This window comes from Panthera onca, chromosome F2, assembly GCF_046562875.1.
Source record: "Panthera onca isolate mPanOnc1 chromosome F2, mPanOnc1 haplotype 2, whole genome shotgun sequence".
Lineage (NCBI taxonomy): Eukaryota > Metazoa > Chordata > Mammalia > Carnivora > Felidae > Panthera > Panthera onca.
The window spans coordinates 13,163,972-13,178,595 of NC_138356.1; the positions used below are offsets into that span (position 1 = coordinate 13,163,972).

At 41.6% G+C, this 14,624-nt stretch overlaps 1 protein-coding gene across 7 annotated transcripts in view; it reads right to left on the minus strand.

Annotated features, from left to right (window-relative positions):
• ASPH (aspartate beta-hydroxylase) overlaps positions 1–14,624 on the minus strand; it is a 222,074-nt gene that overhangs the window by 122,742 nt on the left and 84,708 nt on the right. For 6 of the 7 annotated variants that reach the window (XM_060610597.2, XM_060610603.2, XM_060610599.2 and 3 more), the window contains 3 exons: positions 10,175–10,213; positions 9,513–9,548; positions 5,210–5,254 (listed from right to left, as the gene is read on the minus strand). In XM_060610597.2, the coding sequence (XP_060466580.1) occupies positions 5,210–5,254; positions 9,513–9,548; positions 10,175–10,213 (120 nt within the window). The remainder of the gene's footprint in view (positions 1–5,209; positions 5,255–9,512; positions 9,549–10,174; positions 10,214–14,624) is intronic. The other variant, XM_060610598.2, reaches the window with a different exon arrangement.

The window sequence follows — 14,624 nt, forward strand, 5'->3', positions numbered from 1 at the left end:
AATATTTAAAGACAACTCTGCTCAGAAGTGGTTCGCTGAGCTGCACACCCAGTATGTCTCACACCAGGCCAGTCACCTCCTCTTTCTCCCCATTTCTCCTTCTCCTATAGGTCCATGAAAGGCTGATCATTCATTCACTCAGGTCAGGAACACGGGAATCATCCTCGACTCTTCCCCTCAATCAGCCCTCTTTCCTGCAAATTATTTCCAATTCCAATGCTCAGGGGTCGATCCTGCCTCTCCAGCCCTTCTATGATAGGGAAAAGATAGGAAAAATAGGTGGAGAGAGAAAGCATAGGACCTGAGGTCCCAGGGTGGGGAAAAACACGTATTCTGAAGCAATGATGGGAGTTTCTGACTGTAGCAAACCTCCTCAAGCGTAAGGTTCCTGTAAGACTGTAACAGACCCCACCTACTCCCCCTCGGGTTCCCTCAGGAATTGGACAAAAGACCTGACTAAAGATAAGTAGGAGACCATAGAATGTATGACCCACAAGGAATAATATGGCCGTAGACCCCTCATACAATGGAAACGAGCCAATCAGGAATGGACACCCAGCACCCTGAGCTATCAATAAGTGTAGAAACTGAGAAGGAACAAGGAGGGGAGGAAGAGAGGGCTGGCCAGAACCTGATAAAACAAGGACACTTGCCTATAGCTGCCCGGCGTTCACTTTCAAATCCTGCCTCTCTGTAAAGAGAGCTTTTTCATACTATTCTTCCTTTGTGATCTTATACTCTAATAAACGTTTGCCTGCTGTTCATTCTGTGTCCACCTCTTCATTCTTCGAAGCGGTGAGACAACGAATACCAGGCATTGCGGAAAATCCCGCAACACTTCCACGGTAGCTGAAGCTTCCGGCCTCCAGCCAGTCGGTACACCTGCCCCCTGCCTAGTCACCCACCTCCTCACTGGACTGCTTTTTTCACATCTGGATTTGACCATGTGACTCTTCTGCTTAGAATTTTTCAGCGGCCTCCTGCCACTGTTAGGCCCAGATTCTAATTTTTAAACATCATGTATGGGACACTCCAGGAGGTGACGCCTGCCCATTTTCCCACTTGGCTTATTACACCTATATATTATGGCGCACTGTCTTCGTCCCTGTTCTGTAAGCACTTGCCTCCTCTGCTCCCCGCCTGCCAGCTCCTGGCTCTTCTAACAGCACCTCGAAACTCAGCGCCAGCGTGATGACACGTGGGAGGCCTGCCTCACTTTCTGCACCCTTGCCCCCAAAGTTGGGTTAGTTATCCCTCCTTCCGTGTGCTGCCCTGTATGCCTGTCTGGGGAATTATTGACATCACAGCGGTTGTTTTACTCAGCTGTACGCCTGTAGGACTGTGAACCACTACGGGGCAGGCACTGTATTGTTCGAGTACCTTCTTCACCCAGGGCAGAACCTGTACCTTTGTAATTGCTCAGTATGCATTTCTTGCATAAATGGTGAAATCTGTAACAATAACATTTATATTAGGTACTTATTTCTTAAGAAATTCTTTAGTGTTTATTTTTGAGAGAGAGAGAGAGTGTAAGTGGCGGAGGGACAGAGGATCTGAAACAGGCTCTGTGGTGACAGCAGACAGCCCGATGTGGGGCTCGAACTCACAAACTGAAATCATGACCTGAGCCAAGGTCGGACACTTAACAGACTGAGCCGCCCAGGCGCCCCTCATGTTAGGCACTTATGAACATAAGCTAAGACCTCTAGTGCTGCCACACTAAAGCTGGTTATGTGTCTCACTGATCATGTTAGAAAATGCTGGGTGACCAGAGGAGGCAAGAGTGAAAGTCGGTACAGATGCAGTGGAGTGAAACCATCCCCACTGCTAGGCCAGTCCACACTGGGATGAGTTACAAGTGTTAGCTCCATTTTTGGAGACACAGGAGCAGAAGAAACACCGATGCTCACTCATCTCCATTTTCAATAACATGACTATCATCATAAAACATAATATTAACTTTTTTTTTTCTTGGCATGGTAGGACAGAAAAAAATTGTTAATGGAACCGGCTAGTGAAACAGCCTTCAAGTACTGTTGGGCAGGAAATTGTACTCTGATGAATTTTATAAGCGATTCCTTCATAAATGCATCAAATTGTGCTATGCATATTGTCATATTGCTAGAATCACATGCTACATGATTTCAAGTACAAATCTGAGTTTGAAGAGAAAGGTAAAACTTACTGAAGTTACGAGTAAGGGTTACAAAAACAATGTTTTAAAAACATCTGGTATTCAAAATGATGGACTTCTAGAATCAGAATGATCGATCCTTAGGACTTTTTACATCCTTGTTGATAGCAAAGCACTTATAAACTTACAAATATAAACAAAAAGTGCCAAAATTCCAACTACTGGACAACTGGCTTTTCGACATCAAATCCTAATCTTCAATACTCCCAGGTCCTAACTGAAGTACTAATATATATAAGGAGAAGGATACTGAAGAATACGTATCTTTAGTTCTACCACATCACAACAGCTCTCAGAACTCATCAGCTCTCAGGCCTTCCCTTATGTAAAACCTCTAGGGCACAGCGGCCGAGAGTGTGAACTTGGGAGCCAGCATGCAAGGAGCAGCCTCAGCTCTACAGGTACCACCTGTCAGCTCTCGGATCTCGACCTGCCTTGCTGTGTCTCAGTTTTCTCATCTGTAAAATGGAAATAATAGCATGTCTATATTTAGGCTACGGAAGGTATTAAATGAGTTAATTAATGTAATTAGAGCGTCCAACTTCGGCTTAGGTCATGATCTCACAGTTCATGGGTTCAAGCCCCGCGTCGGGCTCTGTGTTGACAGCTCAAAGCCTGGAGCCTGCTTCGGCTTCTGCGTCTCCCTCGCCCTCTGCCCCTCCCCTGCTTGTGCCCTGTCTCTGTTTCTCGAAAATAAATAAATATTAAAAAAAATTTTAAATAAATAAATACGTGATTGTGAATTTTTAACAAGCAATATGAAGACAGTAGAACTTAGTCTTAGAATGATCAGGGAAGGCAAAGGAATCATCAGCCCGAGTCTAAGGGCCAGGAAAAAGTGAACAAATCACTACCATGTTGCAGAGGGTCCTGAATTAAAGTTTCCACTGAATAACAGATTTTAAAGATTAGAAGGTAAGGAGAATTGAAAAGTTAGGAGACAGGCCCTATGATCAGTGTTCCTGCAGTTTCTGTAATCACACAGATAATTAAACCCTTACAAAAGCAGTCAGCTTATTCTATAAAAAGATCATGAATATAGAGTTTTAACTATTATTTCTTTTGTAAGATTGAATAAAAGAAGTTGTAATATAAAGTAAGGCTATGAAAATAATGGGAAACAGGCAAACCAAGTGCAATCATTAAAAATCACTATTGTTAACTCTTGGGCTCACAGTGTCTTTTGGCAAGGTCAAACTGCAACTGGGCAGTGGGTCAATCAAATTTTTATGACACCAAATTACAGGTTACAACCTCTTGAGTGGGTCTTTCCGGACTTTACCTCTCTTGATCCACCTCGAAGATCAGGCTAATTAATTACTAAACAAAAATAGCCAAGGTCACCATTTATTGGGAGCTTACTGTAGGTCAGAAAGTGTGCCTATTAATCAAATCTTCATTTTTATGTGCTTCCGTTGTTAAATGGTAAATATCTCATCTAAAAAAGCACCTGATTCCTGCACCCCAACCACGTGGATTTTATATGTATTTTCCAAGGAAATTCTTGGGCTTAGCTTATAAAACATGGAAATAAAAGCACAGACATTTCTGGCCCTAAAATGGTATTACCTTTTATATCTTTGCTAAAGGCAGGTCAATATTAAAAAAATATGAAATGTAACTAGGAAAAAAGCCAATGTTGTAAAAACTCACTATTTTTAAAAATACTTATAAAACAATTTTCTTTCAAGGCATGAACAGTAATCATAATGCTAATTCGGTAACCCTGCTCTGCCTCATCAAGACAGAAACAAGGCACTCCGTGAGGCATCACTCAACAATAAGGAGGAAATTACAAAAGCGGATAGAAACATCAACTCTCCCTGCTCTGTGCACCTTTCCTGAACACAAAATACACACACCTGCCCAGTAGTCATCACTTAAAAGGCCGACTTCTCTGTGAATTTCTATTCTCATTCACATTATAATACCAACAACTCAATTCCCTTCAGCATTTGCACATACTATTATAAATACACGTGGTATGACAACTGTCCAAACCCAAAACATCCCAGTCGTTAAATAAGCAAAGATGAGCTGGGGTATTAACTAAATATATTCTTTGATTAGAAAAGTTCTTTTTTTTTCCTTGAAATTTACAATTCCATAGATTCTGGCAGTTATAATTACTTCTACCAAAATCGATAATGGTAATACACACCACTGCTATAAAATTCACATTAAGCCTAATGTAAAAAATAGGAGCAAAAATTCAACCAATAAATGACACAAAAAGAAAGAAAATGGAAATAAAACACAGAAACAAGAAGAAAGACCCTTGGGAAAGAGGTCCTGGAAATTCCGTCTCTTAACCAAACATGTTTTTCCCACTCTGAGAACAGGAGGCTTGTACATTAATTTCCGATTGCAGGTAGAGTTAATGTCATCTCTAACATGCATTTGAAAGCACAGGCCTTGGTTGAAATGCTGTTCCCATTCTCTAAATTCCCTGCTGACGAGAGGGGCATGTGGCAGAAGGGAGGGAAGACTACAGAAATGGGTTAACGCAGTTGGCTGTAAAAGAGGACTTTGGGAACTGACACGGCCTGGGCAGCCGGGATTGCCCCGGGGACACCGAGATGCTCTCAAGGAAATGGGGGATGGGAAACAAGAGGAAAGTCACAAGGTTATGCGCTATTAAACTTTCATCTTAAAGGCAATTCTGATTCCATATCCTCTATCAATTAGCCTGTCAATGAAAAAAAAAAAAAACCCAACAACAACAACTCCACCCCACCTATTACTATGACTACTACCGACTACAATGGCAGATCATTAATACTCCTTATATCCCAGCTCAAGAAACATGAACTAGACTGATTCTAACATGCATTTCCCTTACTTTGGCTCAACAGATCAAAACACAGACAATTTTAAATTTGGGATAATTAAACCTTCTTTCAGGAGTTTTACTCTTCACACAGACTGGTTTCATGCAGCTACTGTGAATATCAACAGTCCATTTTAAATTAAACAGAAAAGGAAAAAGGCAACACATCTAACAAAATGTCCTACCTGGTGGTACTTCCTGTTGTTCTTCGGCAGGGGGCACATGTGCTTCTACAATAAATAATGAGATCACAATCCATTACATATTGCTGACCAGTGTTAAGTTACAGTGATTATTTTTACAGACATTTTTGTGATTCGATTGCAATTATCACAAAAAACATCAGGTTTTCAGGCTGTTACAACAAAGAAGCATTAGCTATAACTTTGCAAAACGTCGTATACTCTGCCAGTGTTCTGCAAGGCAGGCTCTACATTATCTGCCCAACTGACGAACCTCAAAACTCACTGCCCGGGCAAAGGAGATATGAACTCAAACCTAGGTTTTTGTCACAATTTTGCATCAGACTTGAAAAGAAAGCTGAGGAAAGACGTTCAGAGCCTCTTGTTAAAAAGTTTTTAATACATAACCCTAATTGTAATGTGAATGAAACAACATGAAGGAGTTGAAACAGAAACCTAAAAGTCAATCACTATCTTTAATAAAGGTTTTGAAAAAGAATATTCAAGTTAACATATCCTAAGACTAGCCAAAAATGTGGATATGACTTTTTTTTTAACATCTTGCCTTTTTCCTGGCTGCTTCAACCCACCTACAACTAAAGAGACTGTAGACCTTATCATCTAACGGTACAATCATACATTGATCTGCTTCATTCTATAAAATTACATCATGTACTAAGATCTTCATATCTAACAACTCACCGATCATTACCTTAATCTAGAGATAAGATTATATCAGCTTTCCTTTTGCTGCTGAAGACTTGTAACAGACTTGGGTCAAAAGGAAGAATTTTTAATAGCTTTTTCTAAAACTCATGTATTTATGCATCTATTTTAATCATTTTTCTTCTTACATTATTTATCTTCTAATTTTAAGAAGAATGCATGACCAAATGGCAGATTTGGAAATACTTTACATAAAAGGAAAAAAGGGAAAAAAAATTTCACCTATTCCCCCTAATCACTGTTAATATTCTGGCATATTTCTTTGTTTCAGTGGCAGTACTAGGAGTGTTTACTAGCTTTCCATGTCGTGACTAGCTTGTTAAGGTTTGCCTACTGATTTCATTCTTAGTAAGTTTGAGATATATTAGCACTATATTCTTTCTCTCTCTGAATTTCTTTTACTTGTCATTTTACGTTTAAAAAAATTGTGTGCAGCACAAAGCATTAAGAGCTTCCACTGTTATTTCCATCACTGATGTTATACTATGAAAGCCTTAATATTGCAAGATAAATTAAATTTTCAACCAATTTTATTCTGAAAAAATGTACATTTAACAAATGTACAAATTACAAACAAATGACCTGAAATCTATTTGGGTAATGATGTAATGAGAGGATTTTGAAAAAGGAAATACCTAACTAATTACACCAGCATAACCTGATTTTCTTTCTTTATTCCAGGACTTTTTAAACCCACTCCAGTATGGCTTTCAACTCCCATCCGTTTACTCAGCTTTCTCTATAATCACCAATAATCTCTATATTCCCAAATGCAATTGATACTTGTCAGTCCCCAGATTCCAATGGCAATAGCATGAAACATATTACCTTTCTGCTCTTTAACATTCTTTTCTAATGATTTTCCTCAGGTCTCGCTGGTTGTTCATGCTCCATCAAACCTCAAAATGTTGGGATTCCCTGGAACTCAGTCCTGGGATTGCTTGTCTACTCTCTCTATACTCACTTACAAAATTTTATCAATTTTCATGGAGTTAGTACCATCTTCGTGATGATGGCTCCCAAACACCTATATCATCAGTCTCACGTTCTCGCCCATCCAGTTCAGATTGGCATATCCAACCCCCTCCTTGATATCTCCATCTGGGAATCTTACATCATTCCTCAACTTAAAGTGTCCACTATGAAGCCTTGATTTCCTCCCCTACACCAATTTCTTCTATATCCTAGTTTTCTTCTCAGTAGATGGCCCCATCATCCAACAGTTTTTCAAACCAAACCAAAGGCTCCCTTTATTCCTCTTTCCTTCACAGTCATCAGAAAGTTCCATCAGTTGTGATTCAAAAATACGTCTCAAATTCTCCACTTTCCCTTCCATTTCCACTGCTGGGACATTACTCCAGGCCACCATGATCACCTCCCAGATTGGTACCCAATCATTTCCTAACACAGTGGTTCCTGCTCTGGTGCTTGTTCCATCCATTCAATTAACTAGGAGTGGAAGTAATTCTTTAAAACATAAGTCACATTATGTCATACCTCACTTAAGTATTTCCCCAGATTCCTACTGTACTTGGAATATAATCCAAATTCCTCACTACGTTCTCGAAGTTCACCAGTTCAGGCTGACCTGTCACCTGTCTCTTTAATGCTTAAGCCAATTCAAGTTTAGTTTTCTGTTACCTGTAACAGGAAGTACCCTTACTGACACAGATGGGGAAGAAAAGAGGGTTTAGGCACAGGATTGATATAGCCAAACCTGTACTTTTGAGTAGATCACCCTAATGGCATCATGACAGAGAGATCTGAAGGGGACAAATGTGGAAGTGAGAAGATGGGCTAGAAGGGCTACCACTTATTGTCCAGGAAGGTGATGAGGGCTGAACTACATCACTAAAGCCACAGAGAAAAGAATGGATTTGAGAAGCCCATTCAACAGGACTTGGGATTAGCTACAGAAATGGAGGGAGTGTCAATGATGACACTCACATTTCTGGTTTGGGAATGCAAGTATATATTGATGCATTCAGCCAAGTCAGGGAAGAGGAGTAAAGAGAAGGTTGGTGGGTGTGTGAAGATGATGTGTTCATTCTTTTTATTATTTTTTTAATGTTTATTTACTTTTGAGAGAGAGACAGAGCATGAGCAGGAGAGGGGCAGAGAGAGAGGGAGAAACAGAATCCGAAGCAGGCTCCAGGCTGTGAGCTGTCAGCACAGAGCCCAGCACAGGACTTGAACCCATAAACTGTGAGATCATGACCTGGGCTGAAGTCAGACGCTTAACCGACTGAGCCACCCAGGAGTTCCAACATGATGGGTTCATTCTCTGTCCATTCAGGTTCCACAGGAGCACAGAAACTACAGGCTGGGGTAGAGGTGCACAGTCCAGAGCCCCACTACCCCCAGAAGGAACTCCCTTCGCAGTCCCAGCCATGTCCTCTCCTGGTTTATCAAAATGCCTGAAACGTCTCAGGAAAGACTGTACTTTTAATACAGGAACGGCAGGGCCAAGATGCATATTGTGATGTTTTGTCTCCTATATAAAACAATATACGTGGGGTGGGATGGATAAAGTTCTTCCTAGGAATGTGGGGTTTCCATTTGCTGATTCTAACTGAATAAAAACCAGACTCGGCTATATCCTTCAGAGAGAACAGAGTAATCGGAGGGAGGAGCAAATCTGAAGGGAACCCAGCCTGCCACGTGGAGATGAATTGGCGTGTACGCAGTGCCTCCACAGCAGGTGGGTGAACAACGAGGGCAAGTCTCGTATCTCCACGTTGCCTCCACCCCTCCCTATCTTCTCCCATTTCAGTCAACTGTACTATTAGAGATGCTGCCTAACCAAGCTCAAGTGCAGTAACATTTCATCTGAAAACTGACAATCAGTGGCTCACGAATGAATTCTAAGAGTAACTTGTAAAAATTCCCCGTTACATGTTCCCGGTGGCAACTTCCTGCCATTCAAGCCCATGGACTCCAGAGTCTACCACAGGCCCCACGCCTAGGTCAAATAACAGCTTAGCGACGTCCAGCCTGACGTGGAGCCAGCCACTGACCTCCCTCCCATGTCAGCCCTTCACTTATTAAAAAAGCACAAAGATATTTATCCCACCTCCTCCTCAGTGTCCACTGTAAGGAACTGAAATAACATACGTGAAGGAACTTTGCGAACTGTTGGAATCTCTGTGACTCTAGCTGGTGTCAAGGCACCACCATGTAATATATGCATCAATTCTACTTTTTCAGAAACAATCCCTTCACTTGCAAAAAGAGTCTGTCCAGCTGTACAGCAACATAAAGGACCCAACTTTCAACCCATCCCTGCCCAAGGCTAACCCCTTCCAAACAAATCACCTCCCCTATTCAGACTAACCCTCCTCATTTTCTATTGTGCTATCCTGTTTTTTTATCTCTGTTGTTGCACTTTTCATAACCTTTGCCTACTTTATCACGTTTGACCACCAGAATGCCAACCCCAGAAAACAGAAATTCTGTCCATTTTCAGGCTGGTCCTCCTAGCCCCGAGCACCACATAGACAGCCAAGTGTTCAAGGCACACTTGTTGAATACATGAACGTAATTTTAATACAAAAAGTAAAGCGATCTCTATAAAACTTACCTTCTAAAATTACATTTGAATCTTCCACAGCGTTATCTTAAAAAAAAACACAAACACACATTTTACATTAACTCACACTACATCCCTAAATTAGCTTATTTCTACTCAGATACCTAAATTTGGCTAATTTTAAAATGGGGCTTCTTATATAGAGAGACTCACAAGTATTTATATTAGCATATCAACTTTAATCCCTAAATTACATTAGAAGAATATACCAAATAGGCTAATATCATTCCTGATGACATAAAACTTGCCATAAATAGGAAACAAATATATTGGCAATATCCAATTACTCCCTTGGAGACTTGAAAATATATTTCTTTTTTAAAATTTTTAAAGGTTTATTTATTTTTGAGAGAGAGAAACAGACAGACAGAGCATGAGTGGGGGAGGGGCAGAGAAAGAGGGAGACACCGAATCCGAAGCAGCCTCCAGGGTCTGAGCTGTCAGCCTAGAGCCTGACATGGGGCTCAAACCCATGAGCTGTGAGATCATGACCTGAGCTGAAGTCAGACGCTTAACCGACTGAGCCACCCAGGCGCCCCGAAAATGTATTTCTTACCACATCTGTCTTTGTTCTACAAGTTATCTGAGATTCGATAAATATAAGGGGGGTGGGGCTGACTTGTAGGAAACACCTGTTTAGAGAAAAAGCTTACCTGAACTTTCTATCCCTTCATTTTCTGACGGCTCGTATACTAGAAAATACACAGAAAACATAATCCTTTAGGACTACATAACTCTCACTATAAGACAACAGCCATTGTATGGTATCGAGAGCAGAGACAATGTCTAACTCATCCTTGAGCCCCTAGGGCTTAGTCACTGGGAAGCGGCAGGCTGCAGAGGAGGGTAGGGAAGGGTTTGTAGCCAGAGGAGATGGGCAATTACATAAGCTGTCTTCACATAAAATGGGGGACATTAAGGTTCTTCCCAATCACTTGTGGTATCACCAAGATCCAAAAGTCGTTTACTTCCTGACGGCACTCTCTTTTCCATTTTTTTCATGTCTTTTCCCTTTGTTTGGGGAACAACTCTCAGACCTTCCATGGGGGCGGAGAGCAAACACTCCCGGTGCCAGCCCCTCCGAGCGAGGGTTCAGCTGGCAGGCCCTGAACTCACTGCCTCCCTCCTCCTCCTGTTTACCTGCATGGGGCTCAGTGGCTCTCAGCTCTGCTGCAAAGGAGGCTCGGCCTCTTCTCTTGGGCTCAGCTGGGTCACAGCCTTTTCAGTCAAGCTTTTTCCAGCTTTTTCCTTTCTCCAAAATGCCTCAAATTTTCTGGTTCACTGAGAATGAGCTTTCTTATTTTCTACCATTTTCTGTACCATTTTCTTTATTCCTTTTGACCATCTACTATAGAAAAATTTCTGAGTACCTACTATCTTTCAGATAGTACTCTCAGTGCTGGGGTAGAGCAAGGGATGCCAATTTTTAATACATCACCTTCTGTCCTCCTGGTGGTATTTGTAGGGCAAAGGAGCCATGAACGTTCGCTTGCTTTGTCACTTTGAACTGTGTTGATATTTAACCATGCTCCAGTCTCTACCAACTTAGAAAAAAAGCGCTTACTTGAGCCCCTTCCCCTCTGTTCCCTCTCTTCCCTCCATTTCACCATCTAATTTCTTCAAAGAATCATTTACATTTGCTGTCTCATCCCTCACTTCCTTCCTCAACCAGGTCTTGGGCCCTGACTCACCCCTGAAAGGCTCTTCCAAGACCACCAGTGAGCACCTCATTCCATCTAATGGACACGTTCTACCCTCTCCAGGTTAGATCTCTCAGCAGCTCCTTCCTTCTCAAACATTACTGCCCTTGGACTTCAGTGTGACCATGTTCTCCTTTTATTCTTTCCTTTCTCCTCCTCAATCTTCTTCATCAATTATCCTTGTCCTACTCGGCATTCAATGCTGGCTTTCATCAAAGGTCAGCCACAGAACCTCCCATCTCCCCACACCGTCCTCCCTCCATAAGTGACCTCAGCCTTCAGCTTTGATGACCTTTTATAGACTCATGATTCCCAAACTCACAACTACAAATTAGAGGTCTCTGCTGAGATCAAAGCACCATCAATAGGCTTATTAGATATTCCCCCAGATACCTTGACATATACTATCAACACATACAGACTGGACTCGTGGCCTCTTGGTCCGTTCCTATTTTCCAGTCTCACCTGTCTTAGGAATACAGCACCGCCATCCATCAAGGGCACAAGCCAGAATGGTGGGTGGGGCTCCTGACACCTTGCTCTCTTCCCCCAGCTATACCCACACAACATTCCTTGTCAATTTTATCTCCTTACATGTCTCAGCTTGTCCACTTCCCTTCACTGCCATCACCCTGGTTAAAACTGCACCGCCATCACCCTGGTTTCTGTCTGTCCATGTTCACCTGTGTCCATGGAAAATGGCTCCTGCCAAGGTCACTGGGAGGCTGCTGCAGTACTAGGTCCGATGCATGTTTTCTCAGTGCTCGCCCCGTGTGGGTCTCCAGCAGCACGAGACGCTGCCGACCATCCCTTCCCTATAACTCATCTCTTCTGACTCCTCTTTTGGCAGAGATGTGACTCAGGGCAAGATCAAATTGGGATAATTGCACACTAAACTAACCGGTCCCCCCATATCCACTCTTGTCTCTCTCCAGTCTATTTGCTGCATGTCAGACTGATCAATCTTTACAAAGTGAGTATCCGATTCTATAGTGCCTTGAACAATGCCCTACGGGAAGGTGACCATCCCTGATTACTGATAGGCACTCTCTGCAGCCGGGACATATTGCAATCTCAGCCCGTGTCCCTTACTGCCAGCACTCCAGACACTTCGGACGCTTCCCGTGGCACTCTAGTCACCCGCCCCTTGCCTTGTCAAAGGCTCTAATCTTCACCTCAAACTTCAAGGAAGCCTTCCCTGGTCCGCTAACGAGGTAGGTCTCTTCACTATATGCTCTTGTTACACACCATACTTGTTCTTAGCAGCACTTAGCACAATTGCAACAAAATACTAAATTGAAGTTATTTGTGTAATTTCTACTCCCTGCTAAAATATAGGGTCCACGGTTATATGGAGCATGGGTGTGTTCTTCACCAGAACTGCTCCAGTGTCCTATGTTTTAGACATAAGGCGGTTAATACATATGCAGGATATGAATCAATCAATCAGATGGTAAGATGTCATTTCTTAGGTACATCCGATGTAGGCTTGATGCTTTCTAAATGCTTTTATGTGGACAGCTGGGTCCCTCCCCAGCTTTCATAAGCCACAGGGTCTAGATGTGGGGAGTTTAATACACAATATATTCTGGGTTCCCAATGAAAAATGATTTTGTTTTCACCCTACTTACAGCTTCAGTTACACATGTTTACTTGGTTTCCCTAGTCTGGTTCCTGAATTTGACAAAGGTATCTTTTTAGAACAGCGAATAATCTTCTATTCTATTAAATCCATTGTTTGAAAAGTTTAGGTTCTATAGCCAGGTAATCCAAAGTATCTCACCAAATCTTGATGACCCCTTAGGTCATATTTATTACTCTTTCTTACCATTTTAAATTATACTCATTCTGATATTCTGCCTAAGAAAATACATTTATTGTTACAGCATTCTCATCAGCATGATATCTAATTTTACACTTCTTTCAAGTTTGATTTTAAGGGTCTCTGGATCTAGTCTGCAAAATGCCTTCCAAACATGTTCCTTCTACCATATTTAGAAAAACACTATAATGAGTGGCAGAAATTAGAAAAGTATCTCAAGTCACATCTCTACATGTAACTTTTAATTTCCAAATTCCTATTTTCTCCTTCAAATTCAAAACTGAAAAGAAAATATAAATGCAATCATAGCAGCCAAGTTATTTTATTTCTTATAAAAATATTAGTTCTTAAAGACAGAACCCAGCATTCTTCCAGTGGCATCATCCATATCCCATTAGAAATAGCCACTGTGAATGGTCATCTTAGTAGGACCTCAAACCTTTAATACATATGCTTAATAAATTAGCCTATCAGGTTTATACACAGCCATTCCTAATTTTCTTCAACTGAGAATCACCAATTATCATGAGACCACAAATTTCGTGAGAGTAGGGACTCTCTGTTGATCATATTTAAATGTTAAGCCCCCAAACTGTCCAGCACATGGAAAGTCCTCCATGTTTCGAGCACTGTACGTTTCTTTATCGTCTTGGTTATACTCAACTGACTTCTTTCCTTTGATAGAGCCATCCTTGAAGGTGGTGGAATAAAAATGGTCCGCCCCTGGTTTTATCATTTCTTATTCACCATGAACTTAGGCAAATCATTTACATTCTCTGACCCTTAGTTCCTTCATCTGGGAAGTAGCAAAAATAGAGTCTACTTCATGGGGTTTAATGAAACAGCATGGGAAGTGTGGGGCAACAAAAGCAGCTACAGCAGCCTAAATCTGACTCTAGTGCCACTCGCACCACAAACGTGCCCGGACTCTTCTCTTCATACCACTGCTAAGCCTGCAATGACATTTTTTTGTACCTTTCTCATGCTAGCAGATCCGTCACTCTAAGAATGGGATCACTTGGTAGAGGCAGCTAGGGGAGTTAAACTCTGACCAGTTTTCCACGCACAAGACGTATTTTAGTCAAAAGACAGCTATGACTATAAAGTAATGAGGTAAGTTTTCGTGCATAATTTTTAACTGCTTCCTAGGGCGACTTTGCAAAGGGTTTAAGAAATTATTTAGTCAATGGCAGAATTACTGGAGGGGGTAAATGGTCTCCCCAAGTAAATTCTTTGAAAACTACCATTCATTTGGGTATTTTAAGTTGTGGCATTTGCAGCTTAAAACATTATTCTCCACACTCTACAGTCAAGCTTGGAGTATATCTTAAAACAAGAAGATGGCTTAAGGTTAAGAAGTGTTTTCACGAATCTGAGGAGAAAGAATGAAGTATGGCCCTTTGTAGCAACGTGGATGGAACTGGAGAGTGTTATGCTAAGTGAAACAAGTCATACAGAGAAAGACAGATACCATATGTTTTCACTCTTACGTGGATCCTGAGAAACTTGACAGAAGACCATGGCAGTTGGGGGGGGGGGGGGGCGGGGAGGGGAAAAAAAAGTTAGAGAGGGAAGGGAGCA